The sequence below is a fragment of the Prionailurus viverrinus genome, chromosome A2 (genome assembly GCF_022837055.1).
Source record: "Prionailurus viverrinus isolate Anna chromosome A2, UM_Priviv_1.0, whole genome shotgun sequence".
NCBI classification, from domain to species: domain Eukaryota; kingdom Metazoa; phylum Chordata; class Mammalia; order Carnivora; family Felidae; genus Prionailurus; species Prionailurus viverrinus.
This window is the reverse complement of record NC_062562.1, coordinates 7,359,672-7,377,217: the sequence shown is the minus strand read 5'-3', so window position 1 is coordinate 7,377,217 and position 17,546 is coordinate 7,359,672. Positions and strand designations below refer to the sequence as shown.

At 50.1% G+C, this 17,546-nt stretch overlaps 1 protein-coding gene across 2 annotated transcripts in view; it reads right to left on the bottom strand.

Annotated features, from left to right (window-relative positions):
* The window catches only part of LDLR (low density lipoprotein receptor), a 31,774-nt gene extending 21,463 nt beyond the window's left edge, over positions 1 to 10,311 (bottom strand). Inside the window, exons 1-4 of one of the 2 annotated variants that reach the window (XM_047850266.1) lie at positions 10,068 to 10,311; positions 2,747 to 2,869; positions 2,170 to 2,292; positions 281 to 667 (exon numbers count right to left, since the gene is read on the bottom strand). In XM_047850266.1, the coding sequence (XP_047706222.1) occupies positions 281 to 667; positions 2,170 to 2,292; positions 2,747 to 2,869; positions 10,068 to 10,134 (700 nt within the window). In that variant the 5' untranslated portion in view covers positions 10,135 to 10,311. Of the gene's footprint in view, positions 1 to 280; positions 668 to 2,169; positions 2,293 to 2,746; positions 2,870 to 7,665; positions 9,359 to 10,067 lie in introns of those variants that run through there. The other variant, XM_047850267.1, reaches the window with a different exon arrangement.
* Positions 10,312 to 17,546: the final 7,235 nt, after the last annotated feature.

The following is a 17,546-nucleotide window of genomic DNA, read 5'->3' as shown; positions in this document are numbered from 1 at the left end:
GTTGCCTGCTCGGGATTCTCTCTCACCTGCTTTCTCTCTGCCCCTCCCCCCCCCCCTTGCAAAATGAATAAATAAACTTAAAAAATTTAAAAAAAAAAAGCCTCCTTTTAGGGATGCTCTCTCCTCCAGGTGATCAGTAACACTGGAAGAAACACGAAACGAGATGGACTTTCTTGCTGTGTGATCTGAAACTGTTTAACCACCAAAAGGCCCACCCGTCCCACACCAGGGGGGGGGCACAGGGACAGGTCAGAGGACCCACCCCCGATGGCGCCCCTACCGCAGTTCTCCTCGTCAGACTTGTCCTTGCAGTCAGGGCCGCCGTCACAGCGCCAGCTCGAGTGGATGCACTCGCCACTGTGGCAGTGAAACTCCAGCGCTGAGCAGGGGTTGTCGTCCCCTTGTGGGGCCGACATGTTGCGGCCCCCGCAGCGCTGCGGCCACTCATCGGAGCCATCCTTGCAGTCCGGGTCGCCGTCGCACGCCCACAGCTCGGGGATGCAGGCGGAGTTGTTGCACTGGAAGTGGGCGGGGCTGCAGGTGGGCATGGGGCAGGACGCCTCATCGGACCCGTCTAAGCAGTCGCGGTCCGAATCACAGACGAACTCCAGGGAGATGCACTTCCCGTCCTGGCAGCGGAACTCATCCTGGGCACACGTCTTGGGCACTGCAGGGGAAGGAGGGGGATGGGAAAAGACAACGGGGTCACCAGAGAGCCTCTCCTCCTCAGTAGCAGCCCATTCCACAGATGAGGACACCGAACCCCAGTCCCATCAAGGTGGCCACTGACTAGGGTTAGACATGCATTTCTAAAGTAAATGTATGTGGGGACGCTTGGCTGGCTCAGTAGGTGGAGCCTGTGACTCTGGATCTCAGGGCTGTAAGTTCGAGCCCCACCCTAGGTGTAGAGATTATTAAACAAAAAAAATTTTTTTTTAATGTTTGAGAGAGACAGAGCACGAGTGGGGAAGGGGCAGAGAGACTGGGAGACACAGAGCAGGCTCCAGGCTCTGAGCTGTCAGCAGAGCCCCAGGCCGGGGGGGAGGGGGGGCTGAAACTCAGGAACCCAACGGTGAGATCATGACCTGAGTCCAAGTCGGACACTTGACCTACTGAGCCATCCAGGCACCCTAAAAATAAAATCTTTTAAAAAAAGTAAATGTATGTGAACACTCATGTGCTTTTTTTTTTTTTTTTTAATATCCTGGATTTTTACATTTTCTGAACTTGAAGATCTGACGTTATCTTTGTTATTTAATGGAACACTGCTCCATTAAAAAAATAAAAACAAAGGGGTGCCTGGGTGGCTCAGTCAGTTAGGCATCTGACTCTTGATTTCGGCTCAGGTCATGATCTCAGGGGATCAAGAGTATGAGCCCCACATCCGGTTCCATGCTTAATAGTGTGGAGCCTGCTTGGGATTCTGTCTCTCTTCCTCTCTCTCTGCTCCACCCCTGCTTGCTCTCTCTCTCTCTCAAAATAAATACATCTAAAACAAGAAACAATACGTTTTTTTTTTTAATTTTTTTAATGCTTTTACTTTTGAGAGAGAGACAGAGGGCAAACAGGAAGGGCAGAGAGAGAGGGAGACACAGAATGTGAAGCAGGCTCCAGGTTCTGAGCTGTCAGTGCAGAGCTTGACTCGGGACTCGAACTCACGGACTGTGAGATCATGACCTGAGCTGAAGTCGGACACTTTGACCGACTGAGCCCCCCAGGCGCCCCAAAATGATAGTTTAAAAACTAACCAACTAACATGAAAGAGTCAGGACAGGCACCCAGCTCTCCAAAGTGCGCTCCCCCCTTGTTTCTTGGCAGAACCCTCATCTTGGTGAAGCTTTTTTTCTTCTCGTCAGTGGTTAGCTGGGTGATCAGGTCTCGGCCAGGCGGGACCTACTGTGCACTCAGCCTCCCAGCGTGGCTGGTGGTGGTCACGGCGACTCACCAGAGCGTGTGCCGTGTGGTTGGGGGAGACACCGGGCAAGACAGCCTCGCTGTGTGTGCGGATGACCGTAGACGTGATGCCATCGCTATCCGCTGCAATGCCCCTTGGGCAAGGTGGGGTTCGTACAGTGTGAGGGGGGTTGGCATGAGACCCCAAGAGACAGAGCCAGGTGAAGAGCAGCCTATCCGCAGCTCCGGTTAGGTCAGGGGAGGGAGCACACTTACGACAGCCTTGCTCGTCTGAGCCATTCTCGCAGTCCACCTGGCCGTCACATCTCCAGAACTCAGGGATGCAGCGGTTGACACGGCCCCCACAGCTGAAGTCCCCCGGCTTGCAGGTGACAGACACTGTGGGAGAAACGGGATCGAGCCTTCACTCTAAGGGAAGCCCGGTCTGCCTCACCAGCCCCCGCTTGGCAGAGGAAAAACAGTTTTCAAAAGGAGGGTGCCACGCCCACCTTTCTGGGTCAAAATGAAGGGTATCTCACGGAGCTTGTTAAAAAAATCAGACGTGAAGTGATGGAAAGGTTTGGAAGGAGACAGAGGTGGTGGTTGTATAGCATTGTGACTGTATCAATACTACTGAACTAGTCACTTTAAAATGGTTAATTTTATCTCATGTAAATTTCACTTTTTTTTTTTTTTTTTTTTTTAGTTGTTAAAGTTAAGTTCCAGAAATAACTCTTCTCCCAAGTCCCAATTCATGGTCGAACACATCAATCTGCGGACTGATTTCCACCTCATCTGTCACCCACTGTCATCAAAAAGGGCAGGAAGCGTGTTACTCGCAAAGGGGACTCACTGCAGGTCTCCTGGGACTCATCTGAGGCATCCAGGCACTCGGTGCTCCCGTCACAAACCCACTTGTAGGAGATGCACTTTCCATCTTGGCACTGGAACTCGTTTCTCCCACATTTGTCCGCCACTGAGACAGAAGGGAAGAGAAAGGACCATTCAGTGCCAGAACCAGAAACTGACGACGTCACCTGTGTGTGTCTATTTCCTGCCAGCTGAAGAATGAATCCGATCCTTCCCAGGAAACAGAACACACACAACAAATTTCATAAACCAAAAGTATAGTGGAGGAGGCAAAGAATAGATCTAGAAGAGCGGCCTGCCAACAATGTGTAAAACTTGACATGATGGTATGGGTCCATTAAGGTAGGGGAAAAAGTTCTTCCCTGCACATGAATAAAGCATATTACAAACCTGTGCTGGAAACAGTAATGAAGAAAATTGACACTATTAAATCATCAAGCTGAAGGAAAAATGAGGGGCCTTCTCTAGTAGGTAGGGAGGAAATAAAAAGAGATAAAATTCTGAGAAATCATTAGTTTATTTATTTTTTTGGGTGGGGGGAGCAGACAGAGAATCCCAAGCAGGCTCCGCACTGTCAGCACAGAGCCCGATGCCAGGCTTGATTCATGAACCAGGAGATCATGACCTGAGCCGACCAACTGAGCCACCCAGGTGCCCCTAGAATGTCTTTTAATCTACTTCAATATACATAGAGGTGGGATAACTACCAGTTTCTTTGGTCTACTTGTAACTTTAAATCTTCACATTCCTTTGAGAGTAAGGATCCAAATTCATGTCACTAAGAGGTTTTCAAACTATCAAGACTCTTAATCTCAGCTCAGGTCTTTGTCTTTTTTCTTTTCTTTCTTTCTCTTTCTCTGTCTCTATTTTGAGAGAGAGCGAGAGCAGTTGTGTGCTCACACACAAGCGGGGGACGGACAGAGAGAGAGAGAGAGGGAGAGAGACAAAGAATCTCAAGCAGGTTCCGAGCTGTTAGCTCAGAGCCCACAGTGGGACTCAAACACAAACTGTGAGATCATGACTTGGGCCAAAACCAAGAGTCAGATGCTTAACCAATGGAGCCACCCACGTGCCCCTCAGCTCAGGTCTTGCTCTCAGGGTTGTGAGTTTGAAGCCCTGAGTCAGGCTCCCATGCTAGGGGTGAAGCCTACTTAAAAAATAATAATAATAATTGGGGTGCCTGGGTGGCTTAGTCGGCTGAGCATCTGACTCCTGATTTCGGCTCGGGTTATGATCCCAGGTTTGTGGGACAGGGCTACACAGGGAGTGTGGAGCCTGCTTCGGATTTTTTTTTCTCTCTCCCATTGCCCCTCAATCCCCCTCTCAAGCTAGCTAGCTAGCTAGTTAGCTATTTAGCTACATACATACATACATACATACATACATACATAGGGGCACCTGGGAGGCTCAGTCAGTCAAGCGTCCAACTTCGGCTCAGGTCATGATCTCGCGGTTTATAGCTTTGAGCCCCTACTGACAGCTCAGAGCCTGGAGCCTGCTCTGGATTCTGTGCTTCCCTCTCTTTCTGCCCCTCCCCAACTCACACTCTGTCTCTTTAAATAAACATTAAAATTTTTTTTAAATAAATCAATCTTATTCATGATGGTATCCTACTTAGATTTAAAATCTCAAGTCAGGGGTGCCTGGGTGGCTCAGTTGGTTGAGCGGCCGACTTCGGCTCAGGTCACGATCTCACAGTCTGTGAGTTCGAGCCCCGCATCAGGCTCTGTGCTGACAGCTCGGAGCCTGGAGCCTGTTTTGGATTCTGTGTCTCCCTCTCTCTGACCCTCCCCTGTTCATGCTCTGTCTCTCTCTGTCTCAAAAATAAATAAACGTTAAAAAAAAAATTTTTTTTTAAATAATAAAATAAAATCTCAAGTCATATTGTACAGTTTTTTGGTTGTTTAAAGATTTTCAACTAATCTCTACACCCAACATGGGGCTTGAACCCACAACCCTGAGATCAAGAGTTACGTGCTCCACGGACTGAGCCAGCCAGGCACCCCAAGGCTGGGTTAATCATTAACAGTTGGGCACATGAAACCACAATTCAAATAGTGTTCTTGATAACTTATTTGTATTTATTTTGCCTGACTTACCATCATATCTGATTGGAACATCTGTTTTATCTTTTTTTTTTTTTTAGTGCTTATTTACTTTTGAGAGAGAGAGAGAGAGAGAGAGAGAGAGAGGAGAGAGTGTAAGGGGGGGAGGGTGCAGAGAAAGAGGGAGACACAGAATCCAAGGCAGGATCCAGGCTCTGAGCTGTCAGCACAGAGTTCAATGTGGGGCTTGAACTCATAACCCTTAGATCAAGACCTGAGCTGAGATGAAGAGTCAGACACTCAACTGACTGAACCACCCAGGTACCCCTGTAAGATTCATTTTTAAGCCATTTCTACACCTTTCTACACCCAACATGGTGGGGCTGGAACCCACAATCCCAAAACCGCACAGGCTCCATCGACTGAACCAGCCAGGTGCCCCTAGAAGAGAAAAAAAGAGAGAGAACATGTGCAAGTGGGGGAGGGACAGAGAGAGAGAGGGAAACAGAGGATCTGAAGCAGGCTGTATGCTGACAGCAGACAGTCTGACGAAGGGATCGATCTCATAAACTGCGATATCATGAACTGAGCTGAAGTTGGACACTTAACATACTGAGCCACCAGGTGCCCGTTTTTTGTTAACTGGGGGGGGGGGGAACAAGGTTCAGAATAGTTTGTAATAGTTCAGTATGGTCCTTTTTTTTGAGAAACAGAATCTTATCTGTGCTTCTGCATAGGGAATAGTGGCCAATTCACTTCAGGGTCATTTTTCTTCAAGGAATGCTTTATTTTTGAGATTTTTTTAAGAGGTAAGAAGAAATAATTAAGTGAAATAATTGCAATGCCAGTCGCTGCATACGCCTGACTTTAGTGCTAGTTACTCTAATTCTCTAACCTTCCCAAGTGCCTTTTGTTGTCTTTGGTCATTCCAATGGGAGTAGATAAGCCCAGAGACCTCCAGGCCCCCTCGAATATTTCAGCTAGGTTTGAACCCAATCTTGAACCTGGCCTGAGGGCTCTGGGGGCTAGGGACTTTGGGACCCAGTTTTAAAAAACCACCTTCCGGGGCACCTGGCTGGCTCAGTGGCTCAGTTAAGCATCCAACTCTTGATTTTGGCTCAGGTCATGCTCTCACGGCTCGTGGGTTCGAGCCCTGCGTCAGGCTCCGTGCTGACAGTGTGGAGCCTGCTTGGGATTCTTTCTCTCCCTCTCCCCCACTCATACTCACTCTCTCTTTCTCTCCCTGCCCCCTCAAAATAAATAAACTTAAAAACAAATAAATAAATAAATAAAATTTGGGGGGCACCTGGGAGGCTCAGTCAGTTAAGTGTCTGACTTCGGCTCAGAATATGATCTCACGGTTCATGGGTTCGAGCCCCACGTCAGGTTCTGTGCTGACAGCTCAGAGCCTGGAGCCTGCTTTGTATTCTGTGTCTCCCTCTCTCTCTGCCCCTTCCCTGTTCCCGCTCTCTCTCAAAAATTTAAAAAAAAAAAATTTTTTTTTAATAATAAAAAAATAAGTAAAAAGCCAACAAACTCTGGGTCTTCAAAGTTCAAGTCCAGTGCTTCTGCCAGAGGTTAGGAAACCAGTCAGATGATACTAGGAGAAAATTGAGGGGGGGGGGGTTGAAAGGAGAATAGAGGGGATACCAATAGAGAAATAGAAGAAGCTCTTAGAAGTCCAAAGAGTGACCTGAACAGGAGGAGTCTCTCAGACCTGCCTCTACAGTACGCCCCACACTGCACTGACTCATAGCCGAATCGTAACTGTACCCACAACGGGATATGACTCACTTCTCGCTGCTGGCACACAGGGTGGGTAAGAGAGTAATTGGAATTCCAGGACTCAGAAAAAATTAAAAAGGAAGTTCAGGCCAGGGGCACTCACAGTAAGGATGGTGGGAGGAGAAGCTTCTGTCTTCCCCTCCTCCCCTAGGGGCTCACAACTTCCATTACCACTAATCCACTGCTCTGGCCTGCCAACCTTTGCACAAAGCTCTATTTTACCAACAGAACGTGCTACAGGAAAGACTGGAAATAGTAGTAATAGCATTGCTGGTGGGGACAGCGATCAGGAACAGTGAGCACCGAGGGACACCCCATCAGATGGGTGTCCCCACAGCAGAAAACACCATCCTGGCAAAGGGTCAGAACCAGTCCAATTTAAATGTTGATTTTTTTTTTTTGAGAGAGAGAGAGAGCAAGAGAGAGCAAGGGAGGAGGGGCAGAGAGACAGGGAGACCCAGAATCCAAAGCAGGCTCCAGGTCCCGAGCTGCCAGCACAAGAGTCCGACACGGGGCTCAAACCCATGGACCTCGAGCTCTTGACCCGAGCCGAAGTCAGCCGCTTAACCGACTGAGCCACACAGGCGCTCCAGAACCAGTCCAATTTAAAGCACCATCACCCAAAGAAACCACAGGGTTTTCTTGCTTCCTCCCTGTTGCCCAATCAAGGCTTGGTTTTCCTGGTCAGTTTCATCTAATTTCAGTAAAAGCAACCTGGAGCACCCCACCCCTGAACTCCTCTCTGCTAGGGTTGCACAAGAACCACACCCACCCGTACCCCTGCCGGCCCCCGGGCCCCTGCGCTCAAATCTCTAAATAGCCTTTAAATCTCTCCTGTCACGAGTGACAAGCCAGGAACAAGGTTATCGAAACGGAAAAGGAGAATACACATTTCTGCTTTTTCACCAGCACACAAATGAGGTGGTAAAATGCTTTCGATGTTTTCTTTCCCATGCTACTGAAGATAGCTGTTGTTGAGGGCCATCAAAATTATAGACAGAACCATTTCCGTGGAAAAAAAAATGGCCAGAGCTAACGGACTCAGCTGAAAATGAACAAGAAATCAATTTACCAAGGGCTCTTTTCCAAACTAGGTGATCTCAAGGCATTTTCCTCAGGGGTGATCTCGATGGAAGATTTTGCAGTCAGCTCCTTCGGGGTGGGGTAGCCTGTTTCTGTGGTTGCTCATTGCTGGTAAGTTCCACAGTGTCTTAGCAACAAATGTCACTTGCTTGACAGCCGGGTAAAGTGTGGACTCTATTAATGTACTTAACACGGGATGTGAGGGCCATCAAAGCACTGAGCAACAAAGGTATCTAGAATTGGATCTTATCGGGGAAGGAACCCTACAGATAAGAGCAGAAATATCCTGGAAAGACACAGTGAGCCAGGTAGTTCCCCTTGAAGCTTTGCAGTCTCAAAAAAAATCTCCCTGTCTTTTTGCCAGTGTTGTCCAAGAAGAAAAGTATGCCCAGCAATGACCACTGAATCCCCCCGGGGGGGCATGTTGCGAAGGCAGAGACAACTCTTCGCAGGATGCTCTATTTTTTCTGAATTGGGGTGTGCCCTGGGCATACTTGATACTCCGCAGATAATGGATTTTGACCCGGCTAAGTGAACACATGCAGCTCGGATTCCAAGGACTTCCATTTCCAAGGAAACGGGACAAGAAATTCCACCCCCTGCCACCTCCCCAAAATGCTTTAAAGACCGCTAAGGAGCGAGCTGGCGCAAAACAGGGCTGCCACAAATATACATCATCAGGTTAACAGCAGAGCAGAGTAGCTGCTGGCTCCCAGGAGTCTGGGGAACCCCTCAGGTCTCAGAGCCTCCTGGCGAACACAGATGACATCAGATCCTCAGCCACTCGGTGAGAGAGAAAACTAAAGTCAGCAACCCATCTTGCTCAAGACATCACTGCCATCATTTCCTCCTCGGGATGAAGCCCATCAGCGTTTGAAACACAGGTCAAACCAAGTGCCTCTTGACAAGCCGCGCTCCCTCCTCTTCACACAACTGGGTGGCAGAGTTATCTCAATAATCCTCAGCTGTATGGCATCAACTCCCTTCCTCGCCTCTCAGCCAAAACTGATGAGTCACGGGCAGGAATTCCAAGAGTTCAAAGCGCCCCACGCAAAGCCACCGCCCCATCCGTGGAAAAGTTTCCGGCAATCCCGTTACTAGGCAGCCCCGATTCTTTTATGGGCTGCGCCGGTTCTAAGTAGGAAAAAGATCATTTATCTAATATCCAGGGCGAGGTCAGATGCCTCCGGCAGTTCATTTAAAGCCACCGGGTAACTCAGGAGCAGGCACCAACTAGTCTCTTCACTAAATCTCAACCCCCCCCTGAAACTCCCGAAGAGGAAAAAAGCCGTCGAACCCCCCTTCAGAACTTCGAAACAAACAGGGCCACCCTGAGGGATCCGTCCGATGTCGGCGCCTACCGATCCCCGCCCGGGTGGAAGGTCTCCGCTTCCGACCGAAGAGGGGCGGGCATTTCTGAGGCAACGGTTCCACCAGGGAAGGAGGTAGGCCCTGAGGGGTGGCCTGGGGACACGGATGTCAACTCGACCCGGGGCAGCGACGGCGGCCGCGGGGACGAAATGGGCTCGGGCCAGATCTCGAAGGAAACCTTGGGCTGCGCGAAGGCGGCCCAGGAGCGCGGTAGGCACCTTGCCCATGCTCACGGAGGCGACTCCGGGGGCCCGGGACGCGTCGCCTTTGTGACAGGAGCGCTGGACGGACGCGAGAGAACTCCTCCGGCCGCCTCACGGAACCAGGTGCTTCGCGCGTCCCAAGCCGCACCTCGAGCCCCGCCCAGCCCTCGTCCCAGCCCCGCCCCGGCCCGCGCGCCCCTCCGCATCCGCCGACTCCCATTGGCCGAGGGGAGTGGCTCGAGGCTCGCCTGTTCCAATCGCGCCCAATGGGAGCTTGGGGACTGGCCCTCGAAGCCGGAGGCGGGGCTGGAGGCGGTGGCCACCGGCAGAAGCGCGCGTGTAGCGCCCGCGAGGAATCGCAGCGTACGGCTCCGCGGTCCGGAGCCTCCCTAGCGCAATACGAAGCTGCCTGGGGCGCGTGGGTACTTGTCCGCGGGCGGGCGCGAAGGAGCGCCCGCAGGGACCTCGGGCTTCTGCTAGTCCTCTCCCTAGAGCAGCTCGGGGCGGGGGGGGGGGTGTCCCTGCCTCCCTAGGGCTGGAGAGCCCCGTGTCCCGGTCTGAGGGAAGATAAGGGGGTCCCCCCTTCTGGCAGAGACTTGTGGGGAAAACCTCACCCCGCTTCTCCTGACTCCCCCACATCCCCAAACCCTCGCAACCCTCAGCGCTCCCTCCAGCCGTTTGGGAAGGACTTCGTGCCATTTTCCCACAAGTCGTAAAGGATGGGGGCATTTTTCGCATCCTTCCCGCAAATTACCAAGGGGTTCCCCAAGTTCTGGGGGTCATCTCACCGCACGCGGGCGCCTGGAGCCAGCCTTACCTGCCGTCCCCACCGCTGCGAGGAACAGGGCGGCGGCCCAGTTCAGCCCCCAGCCCGCGGCCCTCATGCTCCCAGCCTCCTCCCGTAAAACACCGGCCGGAGTCTGAGTCCGCAAAGTCCGCGCAGGAAAGCCGGCTTTGGCGCGGCCCGGCGGCGACTGCCTGCGGGGCCCCAGTCATTTGCAGCATTTCAATGTGAGTTTCCTCGCAGGGGGAGGAGTTTGCAGTGGGGTGATTTTCGAATATCTTCACCTCACTGCGGGAGGAGGAGTTTCGAGAGGAGGAGTTTCGAACGGCCGATGTTACAAGGGCTGTTAACCCGTGAAGCCCTGAGTCGGATTCCAGTCTTTTCCAAACCTCGCTCCCGAATCATCTAATAGGCTGATGACCATCGCCCCCTGTGCCTCCAAAGGGAAAACGGGACGTATCGGAAACTTTACCGTCGCCTTTCCCTACTTGCCTTTGCCTTTCTAGGAATCGTATAGAGATGTTAACTGAGTTTTCTTCAAAATACTCATCAGTGAGGAATTTAAATAAAATCTTCACAAAAGTACAGCCCCCAACTGATCCAGTGAATCCAGCGTTTGGATCAATATGAGCAAAAACATCTCTAAAGTCATTGATCCAGTCGGGGTCTGGACATAAATATTGACTTATTCTTTTGGGAGAAGGACTCGAACAACCAGGCTGCTTCCTCTCCCCGAAGCAAAATCAAAACAAAACAGCTTGCAGGGTTGAACCTGATTGCCTTAATCACAGAGGGCTGATGGAGAGCTGCTTTTAAGAATCGAGTCTCTTTTGGGTGAGATGCCAGCAGCCCCTTGCCAAAAAGGCACATGTGAAATCTTGCCTGAACCCCATTAAGGGTCTGGCAGTCTTGGAAGGGTCCTCCAGGAATGAGCAGAATTCTCTGGGGTTTTACACATTGATCCTGGGAGGGTGAACTAACCTCTCAGCAGGCTTATGGGGAAACCCATGAGAGGAGGCAGAAAGGGGACGATTGAAACCTCAGAAGGAAATGCGCGATTAATCCGGAGTAAGAAAGAGCAGTTTGGAGCTCCAGCTTGGGAATCAGACCCTGGGTGAATAAATTAGCTTTTCCAACGAGGAAAGGAGAGGAAATCATACTTGCTTCCCTTACAAGGCAGGTTGGGGGGGCGTGGGGGGAGGGAGTGTCAATTGAGATAATTAGCAATCACCTGGGAAAATTTGTAAGGATGGGCAGGTTCTGGGAGTTTTTGCCACATTTATGAATGTCATCATCAAATTCCGTTCCTAAGACCACATGCTACTTTTTTTTTGGTCAAATAAATAAAACTAAGTTTTCTTTCCCTTCAAAACAGTTACAACACCTAACAAGCCCAGTTTCTGGTTTTGAGCCCAGCTTTCTCTTATTCATCTGGTGGTTGGAGGCCTTTTCTCCCCATCAGGGCTGAAAAAATTTACCAGGAAGGAGCTCTCTTCTGGGAAGGGACTTGGCTTAATGTCTTCAAAGCTAATTCTACATAGATGTAAGGGCAGGCCTGGAAAAGGGCCATAAAAACTCTGTAAAGAACATTTCGGGGGTGCCTAGGCCTGGACAAGGTCTCTCTTTGACCTTCCCCGTGGAAATCGCAAGGCCACTCTGTCCCTGCCACACACATGGCCATGGTCATATATTGCCTTAAGAATGGAGTCATGCTGTTTAATTTCTCTGCTTCCACGTACAGGAGCCTCCATTCAGGACTAGCTCATAGGGTTGTTTTGACAATTAAGTAAATTAATAATACATAGATGTATAAAGCGATTGATTAGAACCACGCTTGGCAGAAAATAAGCACCATATACGGATTTGGGTTTTTTTCTATGTTACAATGACATCACTTTTCTTTCTCGTTCCCTTCCTTTCCCTTCCGGCCACGGTAATCAAAATAGTGTGGTATTGGGGTGCCTGGGTGGCTCAAGCTGGTTAAAAGTCTGACTCCTGATCCCGGCTCAGGTCACGATCTCACGGTTCATGAGTTTGAGCCCTGCATCAGGCTCCGAGCTGACAGCGCGGAGCCTGTTTGGGATTCTCTCTCCCTTTCTCTTTGCCCCTCCCCTGCCCGTGCTATCTCAAAATAAAGAAAGAAACTTAAGACAAAAAACGACAACAACAGCAAAACCAGTGTGGTGTTGGCATAAAGACGGACATAGACCAACGGACTAGGATACAGAGCCCAAAATAAACCACGCAGTTCCGGTCAAATGATTTTTCGTAAGGGTGCCAAGACCATTCAATAAGGTAAGGGCAGTGTTTTGAACGAATGGTGTTGGGAAAACTGGATAGCCATGTGCACAGTGATAAAGTTGGACACTTCTTACTTTCACCACGTACAACAATGAACTCAAACTGGAGCAAAGGTGCAAAAGGAAGAGCTAAAGCCATAAAACTATTAGAAGAAAAAATAGAAGTAAACTTTCATGCCAGTAGACTTGGCACTGATCTCTTGCACGCGACACCAAAAGCGCAGGCAGTAAAAGAAAAATCTTTAGAAAAGATCTCAGAAAAATCAAAAACTACCGCGCATCGGAGGACACGTGTCGCTCAAGAGAATGAAAAGACAACCTAAGGAATGGGAGCAAATATTTTGCACATCCTGCATCTGACAAGGGTTTAGCATCCAAAATACGTAAAGACCCCCTACAACTCAACAACAAAACGACCCGATTAACAAACGAACAAAAGGGAGCACCTGGGTGGCTCGGTCGGTTAGGCATCCAACTTCGGCTCCAGTCATGATGTCACGGTTCGTGAGTTCGAGCCCCGCGTCGGGCTCTGTGCTGACAGCTCGGAGCCCAGGGCCTGCTTTGGATTCTGTCGGTCTCTCTCTCTGCCCTTCCCTGCTCAAGCTCTCTCTCTGTCTCAAAAATAAATAAACGTTAAAAATATTTTTTTAAAACCCCTGCAGGCGGATGTTTATAGCAGCTTTATTCATAACAGCCCAAACCTGGGAGCAACCAAGATGTCCTTCAGCAGGTAAATGAATAAATAAACCTTGACACATCCAGCCAATGGAATATCCGTACTAAGAAGAAATGAGCTTTCAAGCCATGAAAAGACCTGCAGGAACCATAAATGCGTATTAACAAGCTATTCCACACTTCCAACTGTGTGTGTCACGTTCTGGAAGGGGCAGATCTATGGGCATGATAAAGCGATGAGTGGTTGTCAGGGATTTGGGAGTGGCGGGGGTTGGGGGGTGCAAGGTGAATGGGCGGAGGCCAGAGGTTTTTTTAGGGCCGTGGAACGATTCCATGTTCTACCGTAATGGTGGCTACGTGTCATACCTTTGTCCAGATTCAGAGATCGTACAACACGGAAAGTGAACCGTACTGTCAACTATGGACGCTGGGTGATGATGACGTGTCAGCGCGGGTTCCTCCGTTGTAACGAATGCACCCCTCTGGTGGGGGTGTTGATGGTGGGGAGGCCGTGACTGTAGGGGGACAGAGGTATGTGGGAAATCTTTGTACGTTCCGCTCGATTTTTCTTTGAACCTCAAACTGCCCAACTGTGCATGGCAGGAGAGGCACTGAGGTGGGGACAGGGAGAGGTGGGCTGAAGGGCGGGGCACACGTGTGGAACCCTGGAAGGCTGAAAGAAAATCAGGATGGACACCCGAGAGGCCTCGGCATGCCCTTCAAATGAGGGAAACTATTTCCAGGGCAGTGAGAAGCATTTGAGGCCACGGAGCTTGAGAGATGTATGCTTAACGTGGTAATTTGGGCAGATGATTCATTAATTAGGCCATGGGACAGGGTGGGAGAGAAGCCTGGGCAAGAGGTGAGGTGGGGGCAGGGAGAGCGGGAATGAGCGGGGATTATGCCTCTTAGGTTATATTTTATATTTAACTCACACCAGTTCGTCATCCACACGAATCCTGAAATGCAAGGTTCGGTCATTCACAGTCCGCACCTTGTCACGTTTCATGAAATACAGCCATGTGAAATGCATTGCTTACAGCCTGCCCGCACATGGGGAGTTTTCTGAATTTTGAAATATCTGGAAGACGCTGGAAAAGCTTCAGAGGTATGGGAAATCTGGCCGGGCCAAATTCTAGGACCTTGGACAAATCACTTTCTGGGTCTCTGTTTCTTTGTCTTTATTCCTCATTCAACAAAAATTTCCTGAGTGTCTGCTGTGTCCCAGGAACGTTCTAGGGTGCCGAGGACACCAGGGAGACAAGACAAAGATCCCCCCCCTCCTGGAGCTGAAGTTCCAGGGCAGGAGATAGCATGAAACAAATCAGTGAGATGGTTTGGGATAACCAGATTCAAAACACGAGAGGATAATATGAAACAAGAGTGGCTAGTGTGGGAGGTGTCTATTTTTATGACTCTTTTTTTTTTTTAATTAATTTTTTTTTTTTTTTTTTTAATTTGAGAAAGAGACAGAGAGCAAGCAGGGGAGGGGCAGAGAGAGAGGGAGACACAGAATCCGAAGCAGGCTCCAGGCTCTGAGCTGCCAGTGCAGAGCCCGGTGCGGGGCTTGAACCCACAGACCGAGAGATCATGACCTGAGCTGAAGTCAGCTGCCTAACCAACTGAGCCACCCAGGCGCCCCTATGACTTTTTTGGATGGAGATAAAATATACATGCAATGTGGTCCACAAACCTTATGTGTACAGCTCCATAGATTTTTTTTTTAGAGTTGTACATGGCTTTAGTTTTTTTTTTTAAGTTCATTTATTTAAAAAAAATTTTTTTTAACATTTATTTATTTTTGAGAGACAGAGAGAGGCAGAGTATGAGCAGGGGAGGGGCAGAGAGAGGGGGAGACACAGAATCCGAAGCAGGCTCCAGGCTCCGAACTGTCGGCACAGAGCCCGATGCGGGGCTTGAACCCACAAACCGTGCGATCATGACCTGAACCGAAGTCGGACGCTCCACCGACTGAGTCACCCAGGCGCCCCTCATTTTATTTATTTTTGAGAGAGAGAGAACATTTATTTATTTATTTATCTATTTTTGAGAGAGAGAGGGGTAGAGAGAGAGAATCCTTGCTGTTGGAGCAGAGCCTGATGCGGGACTCGAACTCACAAACCGTGAGATCATGGCCTGAGCCGAACCGGGAGTCGAGCCTTCCACTGACTGAGTCACCCAGGTGCCTCCTCCCACCCCCTTCAGAGATTTATTTCATATGTACTCATCTGGGTAACCACCACCTAGAGCAAGATAGATAATGTTAGCAGTGTCCCTCGGACCCATGGGCTGAGCCTAGATGGGAAAAGGAAAGAGGCTTCTCTGAGGATGGGGGCTTTTAAGCGAAGGCCTGGATAACAAAAAGGACCTGGCCAAAGGAAGGGCGATGTGGGCAGAGGGATTAGCAGGTAGAAGGTACTTGAGGTAGGACTGAGGTTAGAACATTCCAGAAGGGAGGCCAGTGTGGCTGGGTTTGAGTGAGAAGAGGTGATGGGGACAGGTTGTGCAAGGCCTTGTGGGCAGTGGGGAGGACGCTGGCATTTACCCCAAAAGTCGGAGCCACGGAGGGTTCTGAGCAGAGGAGGGGCAGGACTTGGGTGCTCCCGGTCACCTGTTGGCTGCTGTGGGGGGGACAGAGCGGGAACTAGGAGACTCCAGCGCAGCGATGAGCAATGATCAGGCTGGACCACGGTCCGGCCACGGAGGGGATGACCGTCAGATTCTGTTTACATTTAGTCTGAGACGCCACCGGGGTCCCAACGTCCTTGGGAGGCACATACCCCTAGGTTCCGATCTGAGGAGGCAGGTGGGAAAGTGTCTTTCGCCGTGTCCTGTGATGCTCGACGTCTTACCAGGATGCGTCATATCGATGTAGCACCACTTAGGCGATTCAGGAAAAGGTGAAACAGAGCAGTCACGGAAAGACAAATACTGTACAGTTCCATCTAGAAGAGGTCCCTGGAGGAGCCAGATTTATAGAGATAGAAAGAAAATGGTGGTTACCAGGAGGCAGTGTTTAATGAGGACAGCATTTCAGTTTGGGAATGTTTTGAAGGTGGATATGGTGATGGTTGTATAACACCGGCCACCAAACCGTGCACTTAAGATGGTCAAGATGGGGTGGGGGAGGGCACTGGGTGGCTCAGTCAGTGTGCGACTCTTTTTTTTTTTTTTTTTTTTTTAATTTTTCTTTTTTTTAATGTTTATTTATTTTTGAGACAGAGACAGAGCATGAACGGGGAGGGTCAGAGAGAGAGGGAGACACAGAATCCGAAGCAGGCTCCAGGCTCCGAGCCATCAGCCCAGAGCCCGACGCGGGGCTTGAACTCACGGACCGCGAGATCGTGACCTGGCTGATGTCGGACGCTTAACCGACTGCGCCACCCAGGCGCCCCCAGTGTGCGACTCTTGATTTCAGATCATGACGGCACGGTTTCGTGAGTTCGAGCCCCGCGTAGGCTCTGCGCTGGCATCACAGAGCCTGCTTCAGATTCTCCCTCTTTCTCTGCCTCTCCCCTGCTCACGGTCTCTCTCTCTCTCTCTCTCTCTCTCAAAATAAATAAATAACCTTTAAAAAAATGGTTCAGGTGGGGAATTTTATGTTATGTGTATTTTGCCGTGATGAAAAATTAGAAAGAAAGGAGACGAAAAATTAAATAAAAATAGAAAGGAAAGAGGAAAGGAAAGGAGGGAGGAAAATAAATGAGAAAAAAAAAAAAACACCCCACATTATGAAAATCTCCTCTAAGCCACGGATGAGACCTTGGCTCCTACAGCTTCTTGCGTCAGCCAGGGTGAGCTTTGGCCTCGGGGTCTAAGTCAAGGGCAACTCGGCCTCCCAGCCCTGTCTTTCAGGCCGCCTCTACCCTGGCTGCCAGGAACCCATGGGAATCCAGGGACTAAAAGCCCCTGGGAGAAGCCCTCCAGGGGCCCCGCAGACCTGTGCCTGCCCTTCCCATTCTGCATGTTACAACAGTCAGGGGCCTGATGGCCTGGAATCTGAGCTCTGTGCTCCTTGGCTGAACTGACTGCAACTCATGGTCTTGCGTCACAGAGGTGGGGGAGAGGTGAGGGGGGTACATCACACCTGTTTGCAGGGACAATGGATACTTCTAGCTGCCTGCAACTACAGTGCCTTTTCTTTCCCTTCTTCTTTTTTGTTAATGTTTATTTTTGAGAGGGGGGAGGGGCAGAGAGAGCGGGAGACAGGACTCCAAGCAGGCCCTGACAGCAGAGAGCCCGTTGCGGGGCTCGAACCCACAAATGGTGAGATCATGACCGGAGCCGAAGTCGGAGGCTTAACCGACTGAGCCAGCCAGGCGCCCCTCATTTTGTTTAAACTTCTATTTATTTAAGTAATTTCTACATCCAACGCGGGGCTCGAACTCACAACCCCAAGATCAAGAGCCAGCCAGGCACCCGGTTATTCTATTTTTAATTGTTTGAAGAACCTCCATATGGTTTCTGCAGCAGCTGAGCCATTTTACATCCCTTTCCTTTGTTTATTTCTATAAAATCCCGATCCCATTTCAGGCTG